The sequence below is a fragment of the Lissotriton vulgaris genome, chromosome 8, assembly GCF_964263255.1.
Source record: "Lissotriton vulgaris chromosome 8, aLisVul1.2, whole genome shotgun sequence".
NCBI classification, from domain to species: domain Eukaryota; kingdom Metazoa; phylum Chordata; class Amphibia; order Caudata; family Salamandridae; genus Lissotriton; species Lissotriton vulgaris.
In genome coordinates this window covers 832138466-832162063 of record NC_141696.1, presented here as the reverse complement: position 1 = coordinate 832162063, position 23598 = coordinate 832138466, and the positions used below count along the sequence as shown (strand labels likewise).

At 41.1% G+C, this 23598-nt stretch overlaps 1 protein-coding gene across 1 annotated transcript in view; it reads right to left on the bottom strand.

Annotated features, from left to right (window-relative positions):
• Positions 1–23598, bottom strand: part of SLC9A4 (solute carrier family 9 member A4) — a 669359-nt gene that overhangs the window by 390869 nt on the left and 254892 nt on the right. The window contains exon 6 of the mRNA XM_086934738.1: positions 13126–13212. Coding sequence (XP_086790864.1) covers positions 13126–13212 — 87 coding nt within the window. The remainder of the gene's footprint in view (positions 1–13125; positions 13213–23598) is intronic.

The following is a 23598-nucleotide window of genomic DNA, read 5'->3' as shown; positions in this document are numbered from 1 at the left end:
TTAGTATTCAAACATAGTTCCTTACCACTAATGTAACGAAATACAATTCCATGTGTCGCACGTTTTCACAATTTAGGGATGGTGTGGTCCAAGAGGGGTATGGGGGCGTCAATGTTTTGACCCGGCTTAATGCTTGGGGTGATTGGGGGCCTCAGCCTGCGGGTCTTCTTCAGGACGGGAGGACAACCTCAGTACCAGTAAGGTGTCAAGCTCCTAAATATAAATAGTGATGTGTCAGGGATGTGCAAGTAATTAAAACATTTAATGAAAAAGACTGTGCTGGCAAAGCACTGTCAGAGACTCACTCCGTTGTAGATCAGGGCAGTCAGTGTAGTCAATACTTGATGCAGGGCATCGTCAGGTAACTCCAAGGGTTAATCATGAAGCTCACCGAATCCCTCAGTGGCAGCGGCCTAAGCTGTGTGGGGAGGGGGTGTCATTAAAATCAAGTAGCCAGCGCGATCGAGGCTATCTGTTTCACAAGTCAATAAGGGGCGTCTGCAACTTACCCCATACAGAAGGGAAGGTCCTCTTCTATTACGAGTGTTTTTTGTAGTCACTGCCAGGGTTCAGTATTATCACCGGCTATTTATCAGTGGATTCTCTCGGGATGGCGGCGGCTCCTCTGTGGTGAGAGGAGCTGCCGTTAAAATCAAGTCAATAGTGCTAAACTGGCCTAATTGGAGAGGTGTAAGGGGTGTACACCTACCCCGACAGGGAATGTGAATTCCTCTTCTTCAAGAGGGGTCACTGCTGAAAGAAATGTCTTTGTTAGAGAAGTCTAATTAAGGATGGGGGCCTGCGTTAGGTATTTGTCAAGGGCAGAGGGTCTGGAGAGGGAGGTCTCTCACCTGGGGCAACACGCGTCTTCACTCAGCGTTCAGGATCAATCAAGATCCCCATGTAGTAGCGAGGACGTTAATATATGGCTCGCTGACGTGCGTGCACGCCGGTATCAGTCCGGTGAACGACAAGTGAAGAAAGACTTCACCGGAGTCTCCGATAGTGTGTAAAAGCTAGAAGTCATGGACAGTGTCAACAGACATCGGTTAATAATACTACCTAGCTGGCAATATTCAGCATTTAACCAAGTTAATTCAGTGCAACTCTTTAAATTGAAACGGGTTTAGGACGTTTCAAGGGACATCAGTCATCATGGTGCCCAGACTGCGCAACCTTGGCTTGGTCTGAGGATTAATTATGACATAACCTAGTCCATGGGAATTGCTGAGGCAATCCATATATGGCTAAACATGCATCAATACAAATGCCTTAACACAATATTACTTTCACTGTGATGCCACTTCATATCGGCACTCATTGTTTTGATATCAATTTAATTTAGTCATGTATGTAATTTGTCTTATATGCATTATAACTCATTATATCCGATATGCCATTGTAACTGCAACTTTAAATGCCTAACATTGCCATTCTAACTGCAATTTTAAATGCTTCACAGTGCCTGAAATGTACCCTTCATTGCAGGATTTTGTCGGTTATGCACCACGATGACTGATGTCCCTTGAGACGTCCTAAACCCGATTCAATTTAAAGAGGTGCACCCGAATCGACTTGGTTAAATGCTGAATATTGCCTGCTAGGTAGTATTATTAACTGATATCTGTTGACATTGCCCATGACTTATAGCTTCTACACACTAACGGAGACTCCGGTGAAGTATTTCTTCACTTGTCGTTCTCCCGACTGATACCGGCATGCACACACATCAGCAAGACGTATATTAACCACATCGCTGCTGTGGTTATTTTTCCCCTGTGCTGGAAATTGCCATTTTGCTGGTGTCATGACGAGCTCAGCTCGTCATCAGCACAGCTCAACTGTGCCTCATGACGAGCTGAGCTCGTCTTGAGCATGGAAGGGGTTAACGTCCTCACTACTACACGGGGATCTTGATGGATCCTGAACGCGGAGTGAAGACGCACGTTGCCCAAGGTGAGAGTCCTCCCTCTCCAGACCCTCTGCCCTTGACAAATGCCTAACGGAGGCCCCCATCCTTAATTAGATTCCTCTAACAAAGACATTTCTTTCAGCAGTGACCCCTCTTGAAGAAGAGGAATTCACATTCCCTGCCAGGGTAAGTGTACACCCCTTACACCTCTCCAATTAGGCCAGTTTAGCACTATTGTCTTGATTTTAACGACAGCTCCTCTCACCCCAGATGAGGCCGCTGCCATCCCGAGAGAATCCCCTGATAAATAGCTGGTGATAATACTGCACCCTGGCAGTGACTACAAAAAGCACTCCTAATAGAAGAGGACCTTCCCTTCTGTATGGGGTAAGTTGCAGACGCCCCTTATTGATTTGTGAAACAGATAGCCTCAATCGCGCTGGCTACTAGATTTTAATGACACTCCCTCCCCACACAGATTAGGACGCTGCCACTGAGGGATTCAGTGAGCTTTATGATTAACCCTTGGAGTTACCTGACGATGCCCTGCATCAAGTATCGACTACACTGACTACCCTGATCTACAACGGAGTGAGTCTCTGACAGTGCTTTGTCAGCACAGTCTTTTTCATTAAATGTTTTAAATACTTGCACAACCCTGACACATGACTATTTATATTTAGGAGCTTGACACCTTACTGGTACTGAGGTTGTCCTCCCGTCCTGAAGAAGACCCGCAGGTTGAGGCCCCCAATCACCCCAAGCATTAAGCCGGGTCAAAACGTCGACACCCTCATAACCCCTCTTGGACCACACATATCCCTAAATTGTGAAAACGTGCAACACATGGAATTGTATTTTGTTACATTAGTGATAAGGAACTATGTTTGAATACTAAATGTGGCCAAGAAAAAAGTGACTGGATTCAGTGAACCAGTCTGTATCTATAATTCTCTGCCTTTTTTTTAAATAATCACCAACGTTTTGCTCTTTTCACTCACCCTTTTCAATTCTTGAGCACCTCTGTTTTGCACGTTCTTAGGAGCATATTCCATATGTACCATAAAGTGTCAAAAATTAAATGAACCTCAAAGTTAATGTTGGAATTTGGTGGAATAAAAATCTTTTATTCTCCAACAAGTGAGTTTGGGTTGATGCATTTTCAGTCTATTGATTGTATACAATACTGTGAGCAATTGATGTGAATGCTCGAAACAAGAAACTAATGACTATAGACTTGCTTTGTTCTAACTTAAATATTAGATATAGGACCACTGTTTTTCATAACAAATTATATCCAGGTCCAGTACCTTTTGGGTCACCTCTTTTTTTTGATAATACCTAAGTGAGAGGGACTGGACCTGCATCTTGAACCCAGGGCCACCAGAGTATGATAGATGGCTGGCCTCCTGATCAGAGCCTCAGTCAAAGGAAAGGCTCTAACCACCTTGAACCCTGCACCTGAACTCTGCCTGCTGTTAGTCCTGCCCCAGACCCTTGGAAGATGGCCTAAAGGTGCTCTGGCAGCCCAGCTGTGGTCTTTTGCAGAATCAGTGCAGCGTGATTCATCTCCTCACAGCTCTGCATCGGAACCACAGGTGTGTGATATCCTTGGTGCAGGGTCTTTCATCACAGCCTGTAGCTCATTAGAACCACTGCTGCATGACACATTCTTGAAACAGGACCTCGCTCACAGCCTGTTGATCATCAGAACATAGGATATGCGATGCATTCTCTACAAAGGGTTTTGCAATGCTCTGCAACCATGATTAAGCCAGCCCACACTCCACCCCAGTAGGCCTGAACTTGTGATTGTGTACTGGTCTGGCATAACGAGGTAACCACAGGTGGTACTTCGTACTTCGAGGCACTATTTATACCAAAATATTTAGAACTGTTATCTCTGGTTCTACTAATTTGATTTTGTCGTTTAAGTGTAAATTCATTTATTAAACTTTTCTCCATTTTTCGAAATTGGTGTGGGATTTTTCTTGTTTTGTACCTTTACTTTATTACTCTTTGAAGTTTGAAGTGCTGCATCAATACATTACACATTACATCTTAGCCTGAATGCTTTTGTGCCAAGCTACCAGAGGGTTGAGCACAGATTAATTTGGGGTTTGCTTGTGTTTCCCCATTGACAAGAATTGTGATTTTTGTTTGAGTAGGTTTCCACCCCCTTTAAGAAGTAACCCAGTTTCCTACAAGATGCCTGATTTCAAGTATCCAAGGCGATACTATATTTTAAAAGTTTTAAGACCACGTAAGTGGGTTGACATGAATTGGTGTTGATAAATACAATTTAGGGTGCTGTTTGGCAGTCCAATATAATTCTCTCTTCCTCTTTAGGAGTGGATTCATCCTTTCTCCTTAAAACACTTGATTTAGTAATAAAAAACACTTTGATGGGAAATCTGGGAAAAACCCAGCAATTATGTTAACCTTGTCAGTGAAATGAGTCAATGAATTGTAAATAGAAGCAATAAAATGAATAGCTCTTCTCAAGAAGTGCTGTCAGTGCGGACACAACTCCGAAGATCCCTCGATATTATACAAACTATTTGATAGTCTTATGATACAAGCTGAATCAGAAGTGCATACAGTAAATGTGTTTTCAGGAGCCAGCAACATAGCTGAACTATGCGCGTATGCACAGAGGCCTGCTCTCATCCCAAAAACAAATACACGTATTTTTCTGTATTAAAATTGCAAAGAGGTATACTCGCCATTCCTTTGAAACGTAAATGGAACGTGAAAGGCATAGATGACATAGGGGATATTAAAACCTTCAAATTCTGGGTAGGAATGTATTACGTGTAACAGAAAGAGTGCTATAGAAACCTGAAGAAAGCGTTTTAAAACCAGATGATTCAAGACAATTCGTGTGATTTAACAACTTCTCTGTTTAACAATTATGCACCAATGTCAAGAAACATTGCTAGCATATTGTTTTGTAAATTCTGCAGGGTGCCTATTGAATTTTGTGACGAAAGGGATCATTTAAAACAATAGCCATTCAAAGTAATATTATTCAGAGAGTCTTTATAAGTTCAAGTAATTTATGGTATTTTAATGCCACTCGGTTTAATACTCCACATTACAAGAAAAAATGTAATAAAATAAAAAGGTGAGGTAAAAATTATTGTAAAGTACCCTAAATCGACAACCCTCAATAGTGGATCCAGGTTTGTCAGCCTGATTATTTGTATTTCTTATATATTTTCACAATCAGTTTCTTGTATTGATACATCTGCACACATTTGTGTTGTTTATTTGTGATTTCTATGAAGTTTATGTTTTCTTAACCTAAAATAAGTTTGAATAATGAGATATTCTCATCTTTGTAGAATAAAAGAGACTTTGAAAAATGTGGAATGGTAGCAGGGCCGGACTGACTACCGGGCAGTTTGGAATGCTGCCGAACTGGGGGCTGAGTTCACTGTGGTGGGGGCTGATTTCGTTCATGGAGACCTACGTGTGCTTCGAAATAATTAAAGCAAAACGAATTTCGTTTTGCACACGCAGGTCTCCATGAACAAAATCAGCCCCCAGCTCAGCAGCATTCGAAACTGCCAGTAGCCAGTCCGGCCCAAAATGGTAGTCGGGATATTGATAAGAAATAAGGAGCATATTATCAAGGACCGGTGTTAAAATTATCGATGTTTTATCGGCAGGAAACTGCCGATAAAACTGCGATAATGGGCTTGATAATACGCCTTTGTTAATTCCCATAGAAGCCCATGTTAACATTAGAACATGGGCTTCTATGCGAATTAACAAGGGCGTATTATCAAGCCCATTATCTCCGTTTTATCAGCAGTTTCCTGCCGATAAAATGGCGATAATTTTAACACCGGTCATTGATAATATGCCCCTAAGTTATTAGTCTGGAGCGAAAAATATAGCAGCTTGAAACAACCTTAGAATTTTGGCCCACTACCTCTCCCTGTCGTAAAGGTAAAAAACTTAGGTATCATTTTCAACAGCTGAATTTTTCAGAGGAGATAAACCGTATAACGTCTTCCTGCTTTTATACAATCAAGCTGCTTAAAATGGTTTTATTCTTTTACTCCCACTGGCCAGCAAAAGATGGATGTGTTTGACCGTATGCTTGTGATGTTCAACTACTGTAATGCCCTCGATTTAGGGACAAATAAATGTTCTCAATCCAAGCTGCAAAGTTTGCAAAATGCAGAGACATGTTTTCTTGTAAAGTTGCCCAAATTCTGCTCTGTTTCTAAGAAAATTCAGGAAATGAATTGGTTGCCAGTGTCCGAAAGGGTCAAGTTAACGTGCTTTGCATGATACACAAAGCCTTGCATGCAGTGCTTTAAATGGGGAAAAATAAGTGCAGGTACTCATTAAAATGCGCTAGAGGTGTAGTGAGTGGGCGGGGCTAGGGGCGGGGCTAAGGGCAGGACATGATGATACTTAACGACTTCTATAATAGTTGCAGCACACACCAAAACACATGATAAATGTGGTTATATAAACCATGCAGGTTAACTCATTACACAAAATGAAAGAGAGATGCAATAATATGTTAACATTTACTTTTTTTGCAATAGTTGCACCTTCTTAATGCCATACTGTTAATTGCTGTTGTTTCGCACATTACTATATATTTTTGAGCAAGTGAGTAGGAAGAAACTGAAAATACCCCCACTTCGAACCAAAGCTCTTATGGCACCAACCAAATCATCATGACCCTCCCCAGAAGATATCTTGTGTCTCTTCCATCGATCTATCTATTCATCCATTCATCCTTTCATCCAACCATTTACCTGCTGATGTTCACCATTTACCGTTTACATTTTGTTGTCTATTCAGTTTTTCATCCATCATTCAGTTGATTTTCACCATTCCGTCTGTCCACCCTTCATAGCCAAACCTATCCATCCCTCCTTAAACCTATTCATTAATCTTTTCACTCATGCATCTCTTTATACACCTTTTCACTCACCCATCAATCCTTTCGCTCATCTATCCATTAACCCTTTCACTCCTTAATACCATCCGCCCTTTCATTCCATCCACCCTTTCACTCAATCCCTCCTTTCACTCATCCATCATCCACCCTTTCATCCATCCATCCAATATTTAACTTATCCACCCATCGTCGGCCCTTATATCCAATCATCCACCCTCTTTCACTCATCCATTCACTCATCCATCCATTCATCTGCACATCCACCCTTGCTCACTCATTCACCCATCCACTCACTCACCAACCCTCCTTACTTCGTTATTTATGAACCTTTGTCGCCGAGCAGACATGTACACACAAAGAGCCACCCATTTTCTTTAAAATACCTCCTGAGAGTGTCTTGATTCTTTGTCTCTCATTTTTTTCTTACAAAAAACAGGCTTACAAATGCAGGCAAACAGACAAACATAAGCAGACACACATATGATTTTGGTATGTTAAAAGCCATGTTAAACTCTTCAGTATGGCTTTTTTAATTGCCACTGCCACAGGATTGCCAGGATGCCTGTGTTTACGCAAATGCAGAGGATAGTGTGAATGTGTTGACAGCACAGGGCCACAATGGACCCCAGAGCTGCCAAGGTTTCAGATTGCTATGTGTGACATTTTCATATTTTCATTGTAATAAGGAATGACATGTCAACGATGTGAGTGACACTTTCTCACTAGCAAAATGAGGGAATCATATAAATATTAAAAAATTACACATTTGAGTTGAGCTGCTGTTTCATATTGCATGTGTGACATTTTCATAGATTCAGTGGATTTACGAGAGTCAGGCAACAACTAGATGTGTAACACTTAGAGGGGCACATTCTTGCGAGCATAACCATGGTATGAAGTCAATGGAAATAGACAAATATCAGAAATCGCACTCATTTGAGCAACAAGGAAGTCAAACTCGGCAGCAGGTGCTTTTGAAGCTATTATTTAATTTCAATAAAAATCAGCACCCTCCACCCCAACCTCAGTTTCAGGTGCGGCCAAACCACATATAATAAAGGGATCTCTGTGAAAAAAACAGCAACTCACTGAGCTATCCACATACAATACAGTACAATACAATAGGCCTTTTTGAAGGCGTATTAACCATCTAAGCTACTTATTGGTCGGACTGCAAACTGTCAGTAGAGAAAACTCTGACTTCTCGACAGCGGCAACAATAATCCCATGAGTTATCTCTGATTTATCTAGTTTAACTGTGCTGAGAAAATAAAGGGTGCTGCTTTGTAGTGTCACTGTCAAGCAGGGATGTTAAACGCTTTGCACTACTAATAAATCAGCAAAACTGCTAGTTTAGACAAAACGTAGCGCATATTCAGCACACACAGACAACTCTAGTGTGCCCATTTGCAAGGACCTATGCCGTGCTGGAGCCCTAATCATTTTTGTAATACACAGTTTAAATGTCAGCAGCAGGAGAATATTAAATGATCTCTTTACTGCTGTCTGAACGATCCACCGAGGAGCTGCTGCCTGGCACCGCGTGGATCTCTAGCCTGTCTCTTCTTCAGAGAGTCAGACAGCGGCCCTGCTGCAGTGTCTCTGCCTGTGCCACCTGCTCCCACTATGAGACTCACGATGGGGTGGTGAGTCTGGGCAGAAGTCGGGTTCTACTGGGCACAGCAATTACAGGAGGAGGTGAGCAGATGATTGATTCTCAAACACCGGCTTCCTCCTTCAACTCCAGGCAGCAGGGGATTTTCATGGGTGCTATGGGGCCCGGCTGGCAGGCAGGAAATGAAACATCCTGCCACAGCATTGGCATATAAGAAGCAGACCGGCCAATGGAGGCATTTGGCGTTAGGAAGGTAGGCGCCTCAATGCAGAAAACAGATTAGCGCTGCAGGGGCCTCTTCGATCGCATTGTCTGGGCATTAACACTCACATCAAGAGAAAGGACGTGTGAGATTCCGCCGCCCTTTTGTCTGATAACATTTATGTTCAAAGTGTTACCCTGCACTGACTTACTTTTCACTTGTCGCTACCTGAAGTGCGGCGCTTTGAAAATCACACGCGCACACTAGCAGGTAAAATGAATCCCAACCCACCTTTTTCAAGCACAGCATGACGGCGAGCACCGGACATTTTCCAAAATAGCCCTGCTGAATAGCTCAGCTAGGGCTCTGATGGGTGGGAGGGGGCTGCAGAAGCGGCACCTCGGCTGGCTGTCAGTGACATGTCCCACTCCGGCTCACCAGCACAGCCACAAGCCTACCTTTTAATGAATACCGGTACCCTACTTTTGAGGAAGAGAAGTGCCGGTACTCAAAGTGATAAATTTAGGAAGTGCCGGTACTCAGTACCGGTCAGTACTGGTCAGTACCGGCCCATTTAAAGCACTGCTTGCATGGCACCGGACCGCTTTATCTTCAGAAACATTTTACCTGGTACTATCCACGGCGAGTAAAAGGGTCCTCTCTTTCTTATCTGGTGACTACTCCCAAAATAAAAATATCCAGTTGGGGGGAGGGGAAAGGGGGGCAGGAGCTTCTCCTATCTCGGCAGCAAATTGTGGAAAGGTCTGAATTTATATTTAAGATCCCAGCAGAGTCTCATCCTTTTTACAAAACTTAGCTCTTCACTCTCACTGTCAAGTAGGTTAGTTACTTTTCTGCAGCCGTTTCAGAGGTTTGGTTAGCATTAAGACATTCCAGTATTTGCAAGCTCTGGAAAATTCATACTTACTTATATATAGATCATCAAAAACGTATATGAATTGTAGAAAATGTAAATCAAGTCATACACACATATGTTTTCATATGGGCGCATTTAAAAAAAATTAAATATTTGAAGGTGGATTATTTTAAATTTGTAATGACCTTTATCCGAGATAGCATAGGGCAATAAATGCAATCTTAACAACACAGATTTGTCTGCCACAATTTAAAACAGACTAACAACATTCAAATTGGGGATAAGATAGAGCTGCACCTACAAATCCATAACCTATTCTGAACAAGTACCCTGTATAAAATATCAATGTCCCTAATCCCTGAAAATGTAATAATGAATAATGATAAGCCAGACTCATAGGGCCAGATGTAGGTAGCCCTTTACCGAACGGAATCGGCCGAAAATACCGATTTTCGGCCGTTTCCGATCGGTAAAGGGCTAGGGAGATGTAGGTGCACATATTTGGTAATTTTACCGAATCGTTATTATTACCGAATCGGTAATAAGTACCGATTCGGTAATAATTACCGAATCGGTAATATTTACCGATTCGGTAATATTTACCGATTCGGTAAAATTACCGAAAATGCTATGTGGGTAGCCAATTTTCTATTGGCACATGGCTTACAGAATCGGTATTTTACCATGGAATACAAATCCATGGTAAAATACCGATTCCTGTGTACATGCACATCTGTGCATGTACACATGTGCCATGTGACAGACAGACGTGCCCTTAGGGCATGTCTGTGTGCCACATTGCACACATGCCCGTTCTGGGGGTGCTAGAGGGTGTCAAAGTGACACCCCCTGCACCCTTGTCAATTCTTTAATTACCGATTCGGTAAATACCAAATCGGTAATGCCTAATCATTCCTATGGGCTTCAAAGCCCATAGGAATGAATGGGCATTACCGATTTGGTATTTACCGAATCGGTAATTAAAGAATTGTTAAGGATTCGGTAACAAATCCAGATGTTGGGACCTACATCCCATTTACCGATTTTGAAATACCGAATCGGTAAAATTCGGTATTTCAAAATCGGTAAATGGGATTTACCTACATCGGGCCCATAGTGAATTGCTGCACTGAGAAGTAAATATCCCACTGGACTCTTAAATCTTTGTCAGTGTAAAGCTGTAATTGGTGGCCCGGTTGAAAAAGTCAGTTGTACACATAAAATTCCATACGGGCACAAATGGCTAGATCTGTGCCTGCAAGGCATTCGCAAAAGTGAATCACAAACGTAGATTCATTTACCCTTGTGCAACATTACCATAGGAGTAAATCTCCTGCAAAGAGATGGAAGTGGTTGTGGCTTGATTAGTCTTGAAAGTTTGCAAATACTACTAATAAACATGAAAGTTTTTGAGTAATCACAATCTCTATTGTAATCTTTTCATACCCAGAAAAGGATGAAGAATTCCACCAGCAAGGGATGGAAATAATACATCCAAAATTCATGGGCCTGGGCCAGATTGGCCGCACCACCCATCGGGCATTTCAGCGGGAGGCTGGATCGGTGGGGGTCGGTTTTACAGTGATGGGTTCCGGTTTTATTGCTGGGGACCGGTTTTACAGCGGTACTGCAATATCGGCACCAGTAGCAAAAAGCAACAAGCAAGCGTTTCCAGCCTCCCAGGGCCAGACCTGCTTTGGGTTCCTATTTCCACCCTGCATGGGGCATTGGGGAAGATGTTCCTCCAGAAAGAAACTGGAGTTTCATTGCACAGCAGCACTGCTTTGCTATGATACAAAAGTGTACTGAGGATATGTAGGAAAAGGAGCTTTGTGCAGATTGCCTGTTAGCACATATTAACATGCATGGGCACAAGTGCAGGGTGAGTGTGAGAGACTATTGTCAGACTCAGCCTGACACCTGCGCACAGTTAACAATGACTGCAAGATGAGTTATTGAATAAGTTTTGATGTGTAGCTGAGATTCAAGTGCTGAAAGGGGCGTTTGGTGCACGAGCCCAAGGAGTGCAGACTATGCTCTTCTTTTGCTCCCCACAAGGGTGCCTGTGCTGCAGGGACGATTGTTCATGTGCAGGAAGGCACACCTTCCTGCACATAAACAATCAATAATGCCAATTAGCACCTTTTATGTGTTCTACAGATGGCAGCACACATGAAAAGAAAAAAAGCAAGGAAAACAATTATAATTTCTCCTCGTATCGCCATTCTAATTCCAGGTATTCCACTGCGTTCATTTTTTAGAACTGCCTCAGCCTTGTAAATCTGGGGCATCATCAAAAAGCAATGGGTGTTGCGGTGGAATACCCACAGCAACCAGAGCATCAAAAAACTGATGCTCAGGTAGTGGTGAAGGCTTGCAAATATGTCCCAGAGTGCCAAGAGACAGGAGAAGTTGTAAGAGTACATGTCTCTAGCACCACCTTGTAAGTAAGGAAAATGACACTGCGCCACCGAATCTTTAAAAAAGTGATGCACCAAAGGTGGTGAAGGCTTGTAAATACGTCCCAGAGTGCCAAGAGACAGGAGAGGTAGTGAGAGCACGTGTCTCTAGCACTGCTGTACTATCCCAGCAGTAAAGTGTGCTGTGTTCTAACAGAGGAGGGTGAGAGGTTGCATCAAAAGATTAAAAAACTGATACATGGCAGAAAAAGAGGGCCGCCTACGCATCCCATATGACTCCAGTGCTAAAATGTGTTGGGTAGATTTACAAGCCCCTTGCACCACTTTTGCGTCACTTTTAACATGGGAAAAGTGATGCAAAAGTGGCGCAAGCAGCCTGTAAATAAGACCCTGTATTTTTTTTACGTATCACCAGACAGAAATGGGCACCCAAACAACACTAAAAGTTGATCCTGGAGCTGTCTGAAGTAGAGACACACCCTCACCAGAGCTCCCAGCTGGGATAAATATATCTCTGTGTCTCCAAGAGAGGAGTGTAGGTGCACATGAACAGGTGGGCACTTGCTTCAAGCTTCTGGGTGGGGCTGAGATTTTGTGAGGGTACTGGAAGTGTGTGAGACACCCACCAATTGCCTGGCAACCTACACAGCTGGGTTTCTCACAGTGCACCATTCTATTTTGGGGAAATGGTTCTGCACAAACAAGGCACTTGACTTTCCAGGAATAGCTTTAAAAAGTTTGTTTGCTCAAGTATGTAACTTTTTTGTGAATCTGACCCATAATTGCAACTGCATATTGCTAATGCGGTTTGCTTTTACACTTACAACTTGAGCTGAAAATATTTGAACATAGTTTTGATTTATTTTGTAAGTCAATTTCATAGAGTTAAATGTTCTATCAAGATAGATTTTAACTTTTTTAAATTAAGGTAGAACATGTGGGAATAAGTCACAGATGTAAAGCAAAACCAATGTGTGCACAGACATTTTATACTTTTGCTACTGAGATACTTTTTAGATTGTCAGTTTTATTCTGACACATTTTGACTGTTAGCATATTTCACATATGCATATCATTTCCGTTCATTTTGATGATAAAACTTTGACTATAAACATTGACACTACATAAAATAAGCAAAAGCTTTTGACAAATTCACAGAAGTCACATACCCGAATGTGAATTTCTTCATTAACCGACTGTTTTTTGCTAGTCTTTTTAACGTTGAGATATTTAACAAGCGGTCCAATTGTGATGCCCTGCATTACAAAAGTGGGATAAGATGTTAAATACAAAAAGTTCATCCAATAAAGTGTTAAAATTGGCTTTTAAATAATATTTTTTCAGTGAAATCGACAAGACTGATAAAGAACTCTTAATGGACACACTGCACAAAAGTGACTTTGATAACTGGACGCATTGTGTATTAAACTGAAAGTACACACATCACTGCCTTGAACAATCCATTGGCCCTTTAACCTAGAGTGAAACATGACAACTATTCCTATAAAACTGTACTCATCAAGACTGAGGGCCTGATTTAGAGCTTAAAGGACGGGATGCTCCGTCACAACGGTGATGGCTATCCCTTCCGCCAAAATATAAATCCCTTTATATCCTATTGGATTTATATTTCAGTGGACGGAATATCAGTCACTGCTGTGACGGAGTAACACATCCACCAAGATCTAAATCATGCCCGTAATCAGGATCAATATCATAAATTGCAGTTTCATGTTCAGCAATAAAGTATTAGGCATACAATTCCTTTAAATGCAAAGAGTCTATAATTATTCTAAGTAGAGTGCTGTTTACAGTAATTATCTTAGACAATATTATTTACTATCTGGAAGGATGGGTCTGTGAGATACACTTCTAAACATGTGTCACTGGGGCCTTCTTGGCATTTGAAAAACAAAGAGAAGGATAAAATGTAAACTGGTAGCCTGGGTTGGATGTAATGATTAAGAGGAAGGTCAGAGTCAGATACATCTAGAATCATTTGTAATCCACCCTGTAGCCCTATTAACAGTCACAGCATACCCTGAGAAAGAGATGGTGTGGAAATAATGGGTCCTCTCATGGAGAAGGTTGAGTCAAAATATATCCTTAATGTAATGAATGTTTCCAAATTGTCAGAGATTGAAGCAGCGGCAAGGGCTGATTCCAAAGCAGTTGTTCAGTTTTGAGACATTATATTTTTAAGAGAAAGTCTTTCTAAAATCTTGGTAATTGACAATGGTTTCAATTTACAATGGATATTTTTAAATAATTCCTAAATAGGAATGGCATTAAACACAGAACTATGTCAAAATATATTATCCAGCTGGTAATGGGGCAGATAGGCATTTCAACAAAGTGGTGTAAGGTACTGTAGTGTAGTTCCTATAACTCAATAGGCTCTGCGCATTGGAATAATATATCCTATAGATGTGACGTAGGACTTAGGTCGACTAGGTCTCTATCGAATATATATTAGACTTAATTGCGAATGCCAGCTAGCTCAGAGGTCATTAGAAACTTTCTCGAATTCACAAGAAGGGATTTAGTTTCTGACAACCGCATAAACATGACAACTTTGTTTCAAAAGATTAAACTGATCTTCAGAGTCGTGGAAACTATAGATATTTTACCTAGTCAATCGTGCATGCTTCATTTTACCAGAGGTGCAGAGAAATAGATAGACGGGCGTTTTCAATAAAAGGTTTTATTGAACAGTCTTATTTCTCAAGCATAAGAAATGAACTGCTACAATCGTAAAACTGGTTGCAAAATATAATGCATACAGTAAATAGAGTAGAATAAAATAATACTGTAAGATATATAGATAAATACATACATAAAAAACAAAGGCTGAAAACTACTCAACTGGTGCTTCTAAAATACGCCTACCCCGAGGTACCTAACCTAAGCTTAGTACGAGGTAAGAAGTAAGTGAGGTGTAGCATAAATTTGGTATTCCTTTGCCAAGAATCTATCCAAGATTTCCCTTCGGGTCTAATCAGCTCCGTACCTTGGTTTAGAATGAAGAAGGTCAATCTCAGGACTCGATTTCCCAACAACCCTCAAGGGTAGCTTGGAAACACTGGAGCTGGATTTCTCGGCAGGAGAAAATACAGCGTCTCTCTCAGTGCGTCTGCTGGAGGGTCGGCTTTCTTTGGCACTTGTACACAGATGAGAAGCATCGCCATCAGCGTCAGTCGCATTAGCAATGTTTGTAGTAGATGGTACCTGTGTGCCTGTTGGTCCGCGTATCACACCTTCAGCTGGAATTGCCGGTGAGATCTCAATGAATGCCGTCATCAGGATTGGTAGCCGTTGGGGGCAATACAATACCCGACCCAGTAAAGCGTCAACATCCGTTTGCAATACCGATGGAAGTGTTAGACAGATATCTAACACGCATTCCTCTCCACAAAGCAGGTATCGTAGAACAGGTAAGATGCAATCGTGCCAGATTGGTCTGAATGACAGGATCCATGTGGTATTCAGATCTCTCAAACGAGCCAAGCCAAGGATCTGTGTTATTATTTCGCGATACTGTATTGCCAGAAGAACATTCTCCATGGTAATTTGGGTAATGCTGGTGACTGGACTTGCCATAACAAAGCAGAAGAAATAAAAATAGTATCCCCGGTACGAGTCCCAAGATGAGAGGCAGGCCGCCGAACACAGAATGCATGGAGTTAGGAAAAATGCCCAGGAATGCTTCAAAGGGTGCTAACAGTCCAGAAAAAGTTGATACCGCTGGTATCAGACATGTTTAAGATATGAACTAACATTTCTGCAAAATGTATGGGGCAGTTTGTTGATAATAATGCATGTATCTCTGCAGAGGACCGTGAAACTTGCAGATCATATGTCTCTTTGGACGAGGTCAGTTGCACAGTTTTTTGTAAAAGAATGGCTTTCATTCTGCTTAAAGTATCAATTTGTATAGAAGAGATGTTCAGTGAAGGCCATAGTGACGACTCCCCATCTGTCTTAGTTTTTGGAAACAATACTTGCTTACAACAAGTGACCCTGCCTGACACACTAACCAGATAGGCTGTCCCTGGCATCATTTCACAACAGCTGTGATCATTCAGCATTATGTAGCTACCATTGGAAAGCTGCCTAAAAATTGGATCGATCACTGCTGCTCAGGAACCCTGCAGGTAGCATGATAAGTTGTTTTAAGAACCATCACAGGCTCCATGTAAATGAATGCCTTGACACAAATCTACAGTTTTTACCACTAAGAAATACCTCCTTTCCCCCACTGCAACATTTGTGTGTGTATAGTAAATCCCAGGTCGATTTTATGTACTCCTTACCCAACCTTTCATACAGGCCTGCTGGTATGTGTTTTAAGCAATATTGAAACTGGAAAATCGTCACTGGTATCTTGATGGTGCCATGTATTATCCATTCAAAGGATGGTTTCTCAGAAAAGGTTAATGGTAATCTCTCTAGTTTTTCTATGCTCAGCACCATATAGTCTGCTCCCCTCTGTGCCAAAGAGATTTGTTTATCTGTAAGGTTAAATACAGTAAATAATGACATGGTGTTGATTAGATGCCAGGGCTCATAGCCAGAACAAAGATTTTGTAACGTCCACCCTAGTAGCATTCTAGAACGTAATTGAGACTGGCCATGTTGTAACATTAGCAGGTCCTGTTCCATTATGTTTATGGCAGAGGATACGATGTTGTCCAAAGAACAAATTCTGGAAGACAGAGTTGTTAACCCATTGTCAATTACAGAGAGAGCTTTCTCTAAATTAATACGATCAATTTCTCTTATTCGTTCTGCAGTTTCCATTTGCGTGACTTTCCATGCTTCATTGTAAGCAGCGTAAATACCGGCGTATATGAAACGTTTATGATGTGGTTTGCGAGGTCCAAGTAAGAATTCTCGCAAGTCAATGCCATCTTTAATAAAGTTAAGTGTTGTTTTATATCTGGGAGTGTGGATTTTTGTACCCATTCAAGGTACAGTTTTCCTACACTGTAAGATGTTATTATCCCTGGATGTTGTCTCTGGACATTTCTTGGATCTGGCCTAGTTACCCTTGTGTCTTGTTCAGGAATCTACCTTGACAGTTATTTGTGTCTGTGGGCCATATTAACCATTTTCTCCATTCAGGATTACTTCTGTTTTGTTGTAAAATATAATTCACGTCTACCTCCTCATCTGTAGTTTTATTACTATCAGGTGTGGGCTTAGGTATGGACGGTTTGTTTAAATCTTTTATCTTAGCCAGGCCAAGACAAGATGTCTGTTGAACAGTTTCATTTAAGAACAGCATTTGTTCTGGGATGATGCAGGCTCTGAAAAATGCTTCTAGACCTTGTACCTGCCAGTCTTTTGTGCCCCAAACAGTTTTTGTCTCAATGTTGTCTTTCCAAAGTCAAAGCCTAATGTGGACACTTGAGCACAAAAGGCCACAGAATAAATGTGTTTAGTATTTGTTAACATACTTTTCATACCTGTCTTATTTACATTTTTAAAGTAAAAGATTTCTGTATTTGTGACATTAAAACCTGTAAAGTATGGATATTTTCTATAGAATGTTTTAGAGCTACCTTTTGGAGGTGTTGGACAATGCTCCCATTGATTATAAGTTAAAACTTTTTTTGCTTTTGTAGATTTGTGCAAATAATGATGACCAAAATGATTAAAACAATTCATTTCTTCATAATTTGATGAACCTTCTAAGTATTCATATCTTGCAAATTTGGCCAACATTTCTAAGTCTGCCATCATGTTAGTAACAGTCTCAAAGTCCCAATCATCAGAAAATGTACTTGTTGAAACAAAATCACTCAAGGAAACCTTAGATTGATGTGGAATCTTCAGCAGCTCAACAGGGCCATGAATGTCATAATCTGTTCTATCCCAAGCTATACCACCAGGTAGAGGAACGGCTGTGATGTTCACTGATGACAGGTCTCTTTGTTCACGATGAGATGATTTGTGTGGTTTCAGGAGCAAGTTGATGTTCTTACTTGCTATGTCCATTTTACTATATTTTCCATCTATCAGCTTTCCCAAACTTAAAACAAGAATGAGCCATAGTAGGTGAAAAAGTACACCTAACACAATCCAAAATGTAACCCATGGTGAAACCAGATATGTATTTGTAAGCTGGTGAAAAAATTATGTTACTTGTTTCTTGAAAGTCTTGTTTGCTGGCATCGTTTCAGGTTCACTAGGATCCTCAGAAAACATATCAAAGTGGATGAAATATCTAGAGGCAGTTCTGTCATTAGTTGATATTGCATCCAAATCATTTGAAATTGCTGGAGCTGCTTGTTCCCTTGTCATATTAGTGTAGTCAGATGCTACATCGTTGTAGATGGGAGTTTCTTGACGAACTATTATTTGGGTTTCAACAGCCACACGTTCCATGGCTTTGTTGCATAGTCCTTCTTTTCTCACTGCAGATTCTTCAAAGGAAAGAGTTTTTCAGTTTGAACCAGATCCCCATTCTTTGGAATCCAGACAGGTCTTGTTGGGACAAGGGTTTTTTCTTCAGAGGTCGTTGGCTTCTGTATGGTGTCGCTTAGACTTCTTCTTGTTTCATTTAAGTCCTGTAAAACAGACAAACATTCCTTGATATCAAATAGTTTTTGTTCCACCACTGAAGTATGACGATCGAGGTCTTCAACCATCATTATAGTACCAAAAAGGATTTCATATGGAGTAATTCTAACCAGAGAATTTCTTGGCAGGTTATTAAGACTACTTTGGACACCTATTAGATGTTTAACGCACCCGTCGCCAGAACCTAATACCCTAGCTGTTATAGATTGCTTTATGTCACGTTTATTTTTCCACAACCGAATTTCCCTCAGGATGGAATGGACTTGAGTACCGCAATGCAACGCCCAAGCTGGCCATTGCCTCCTTGTAAGCCTGAGAGCTAAAAGCAGGACCCTGGTCAGAATGTAGCGTGCCGATTGCGTATGTGCCAAAAGACTCGCAAATCTTTTATAACAGTTTGGGCGTCAGCCGATCGCTGAAGCCACATCCAAATGAATCTTGAGCAAGAATCCACTGTGACTATGTTGTATTTATAGTTACCATCCCTTTGAAGGGGACCGCAGTGATCCAGGTAAACCCATGCTAATGGTTTATCTGAAATCATAAGGGGCGTCTGCGCCGGGCGTTTCACTGTTGATGCTTTCATCTTTTGGCAGATTTCACATTCCAAAACATAATTTCTGTTTTCTTTCCTCATGCGCGGCCACCAGTATTGTTGTTTTCATAATAAAACTGTGGCAGAAACCCCTGCATGTGCAGAGGCAAGCCCTTTGTGTGCTGCTAAAATTAGTCCTAATCTATGTTCCATGTTTGGGATTACTCTATCCCCCACTCCAGGGATTCGAGCAAAAGGAACATTATTTGCATCAGTTATATAGGAGTACTTGAGTGGAAAGCCTTTTGGTAGTGTTTTACCACTGTCTTTTACTGAAGCAGTGACAGCTTGCATTATTTTGCTGTCTATTTTCGTTTTTGAACGAGTGATTGCTGCTACGGAAGCCGTTTGAACAGCTGCCTTCGCAGCTTCATCAGCCAATGAATCCCCTTTGACGTAAATGCCATCACGCTGATGACTCAGTGTATGGATCACGTGAGTCTTTTGTAGTTCTTTCTGTAAAAGAACTACTTGTTCCCAAAGCATTTTATACTTGATTGAGCCACCTTTTACGTCTTTAAAACCATTTTGAACCCAGTTCTGCAGGTATTCATTGTAAGACTGGACGCAGTAATGCGAATCGCACACTATGAGTGTGGGGAACTCGCGATCAGTATTTTCAAGCGCCATCTTGAAAGCCTGTAGTTCAGTTTGCTGAGCTGTACAGTCTCCGAGAGATTGAGTTTTTGTGATAATAGGTCTGAATTTACCATCATGCCAGCGACCTTTAACAATCGCACACGCAGCACTATAAGCTTGTTTACCCCCAATTGCGGGTTGCGCTGATCCGTCTGTATATATTATACATCCGTAATGTTCTAGACCCAGAATTTCAGATGGGCAGAGGACATTCTTGTTCGTATTGGAGAAATTCTTGTGTCTTCAAGTAAGGGTCAAAAACGTATTCAACGTAACGTTTGTTGCAGCAAGAGAATTAAGCCATTGTATCAATCTCGGTTGTAGAGCTTTTGCATTTGGAATGCTTGCTTTTGTCACTGCCTCTAAGGCAGGAACATGAGTAACGACTTTAATGCGTTTACCCTGTGCGAGTGCTCTCTCTTTTGCTACCGCAGTTTGAACCGCTGTCAGAATGTTTTCTGTTGAAGTGAATTTCATTTCAGCTTGTGTGTACAAGTGTGATTTGTAAGCTATTGGTACCTTTTCACCTTCATTAAAGGTTAGGTATGTGAATCCGCATCTCCCTGGGATGATTCGGATTACAAGGTTGCGTTTGTTTACGCATGTCTGTAAATGTATTGTTGCCAACATGTCTTTTTGCACTGAACGCAACATTTCTCTGTGTTTTTGAGTCCAATTAGTAGGTTTGAAATCAGGTTTGATTAATTCGTAGAGAGGTTTAACCCTTTCTGCTTCATTTAGAATGTAAGTTCTTCCGAAATTCAGAAATCCTAGAACTGACTGTATGTTTGTCAGCATTTTTGGAGGTTGGAGCAGCCCACATTTTTCTAGAAAGTTTGCTGCCAGGCTTTTGCCTTCACTTGAAAGTTCGTATCCCAAGCATAGGACGTTGAGGTTGCGCACAATGTTATTCATCAGTGCTGCACTGTGTGCATTTTGTACTGCAAAGGTTTTGCAACAGGAGTTTCTATGTCTGTAGTTCCAAACTAGACGATATGTATTGTCTGGTTTGGAGACAGGAAACAAAGGATTGTTCATGGACGAGGTGCATTTTTCAATAAACCCCTTGGTATTCAAGTTGATCTAGGATCTCCCTGGCCTGCTTTTTAGATTCTTGTTTAACTGGATACTGCTTCTGAGCTTCTGAGCAGTTGGTTGATTTTTTAACTTGATCTTGTGGTGAGGTGAATCCTCATCACATCCCACATGATTTTTATATAATGCTGAAGCCTCGGCCACAGCCCATTTTCTGGCATAGGTGACATTTTTTATGAATAGGAATATGATTTGAGAAGGCTGGCATAATGATATCTTCGCCATGTGGGCATTTCCCGACAAATTCAGGTGGCTAGTCTTTTTCAGCCAGAAGGATGTCATAACCCTTAAATAGTTTTTCTCAAAAGAGTGTTTTTATTTTCCTAGTTATATCTCCCTCTACTCGGAGTGTTACTTCGTATAACTTATGTGGTACACTAACCCTGGTATCCGCAGTTTCAACCTGAATGCCTTCATTCAGGTCCACTATCTCCAGATGATCCTTCAGGATCTTGCGAGGTATGGTAACCTCTGCTGCGCTGTCCAGCATTGTCTGAGCCCACTCCTCGTTCTTGAGTTGTGTCCTCAAGATCCTCGGCATGTCTGATTTTAAGGCTTGCTACCTTCTTTTTGGTGAATTGAGTTTTCTTATTTTTCGGAACGTGTTGATCGTCTTTGGACTTCACGCCTTCTTCCTTGTGTTCTGATCGTCCTCTTCTTTTGGATTTCTGCGAGGAAGTCTGAAAGGTACGAGAGGAACGTGTATCAGTATCTTGATATTTTTCAAGCTTTCTCAAGTTAGCCCTGTTTCTGAGGTTATACCTCTTTTCAGAGGGCTCCTTTTGAGGTGATCTACCTCTTGATTGAGAACACTTCTCTTTAGGAAGTGTCTGTCTAGTAATTTCCCACTTCTTTTTAGGAGTAGTGAGAGTATTTTTTAATAAAAAACCTTGTCAGGATTTTCTGTTAGTTCAGGTTTTACTCGTTTCCCTCCCAAACTATCCCTTCCTAGTTCTTCATAGGATTTTTCTATTATTCTGGCCAGTTCATATGGTTGCTAAGTTATATCAAGTTCTTTTAGTTTTTGGTGGATTGCCACTGATGCTGCTTCACCTTTAATATTAGCTAATATTATAGCTGAGACCTGTTTGAAATCCTTCAGTAACTTCATACCGAGATTTAAAGCAGGCTCTGGCCCGTATTCATTTTTAATCTGTTTCAGGACATCTGGTATCACCGCCATAGACGGTACACCATGTGTTTTTGTGTAGATTGCAGCAAAGACTGTACCCCAAGTGTCACAGTCCTCTAGATGTGGTGCGATCCCCATTGGTAAACAGATTGTTAGAATCCTGTTTTTCTCATGAGGTGTACTATTGGGAAATACTGCCTCAATATGAGTAATTTCTTGAGCTAACCAGAATGGAATTTGTTCCCTTTTTGTGGGTAATTTACAGATGACTCATTGTATAGTCTGTGGTGTAATTTTGTTTGTGTTCCCCTGATGAGGGGTGTGCTGTGGAATCCTTATAGCAGGTTGGACTGTTAACGTCCGCATGACATATTGTACTAACTGTCTATGGATTTTAATAATTGTTTTAGCTGAGCTAATAGCTCTGGACCTGTCATTTGTTCAATGGCAGGATGTGGTGTATAGCTGGCTAGTACCGGCCATGTTGATCCTGGTCTACCTAGTGGACCAAGCCTGGTAATGTGATTTTGATGTTGTAGGGCGCCTTTAAACCAGAGCTGATACTCTTGGTAAGTTAGTGGAATTTCAATATCCTTGAAAGGAACATATTCCGCTGGGTGTTCCTCTATCTTATAGAAGTGGAACACATGTGTTGTTGGATTTGCTTGTGGAAAGGTAATCCTTGAATAGAATACCTCTGTCTGCCGATATTCATGTGCCTCTATGATGAAAATTTACCCTACCACCTCTTGCTGATAGGCCATTTTCTATATGCTTTATAGCTATGGTTTTCTGCACATTCTCCGGGATGTTTAGAGCATCAGGTGTCGTCATGTCGGAAACCTGTAACGTCAAAACCTGGTTGGTTTGCATTTACTGTATCTCTACTGTTTTCTTCGTCACTATTTGACATTTTGTTAAATGTCCTTGCAGAGCAAGTTTCAAGGAAATAAAGATAAGGTGCACAATATTTTGGAACACTGTATCCTTCAACGATGAACAAAACAAAAAACAAAAAAAATAGGATTTTTCCTCCTACTCAGTTTAAGGTGGATATTTTATCCTTTAACCCACTCCAGACGTCTATTGGAATATTTTACAGGATAATGGGGTCTCTGTGAAAAGCACGACCAAGTTATTCTATAATCTAGCGTTAAATTAGTGCCTTACCAAACGTTGGGCGCCATGTAGTGTAGTTCTTATATTCCCAATAGACTCTGCGCATTGGAATAATATATCCTATAGATGTGACGTAGGACTTAGGTCGACTAGGTCTCTGTCGAATATATTAGACTTCATTGTGAGTGCCAGCTAGCTCAGAGGTCACTAGAAACTTTCTTGAATTCACAAGAAGGTATTTAGTTTCTGTCAACCGCATAAGCATGACAACTTTGTTTCCCAAGAAACTGATCTTCAGAGTCGTGGAAACAATGGATAGATATTTTACTAAGTCAATCGTGCATGCTTCTTTTCACCAGAGGTGCAGAGAAATAGATAGACGGGCGTTTTCAATAAAAGGTTTTATTGAACAGTCTTCTTTCTCAGGCATAAGAAATGAACTGCTACAATTGTAAAACTGGTTGCAAAATATAATGC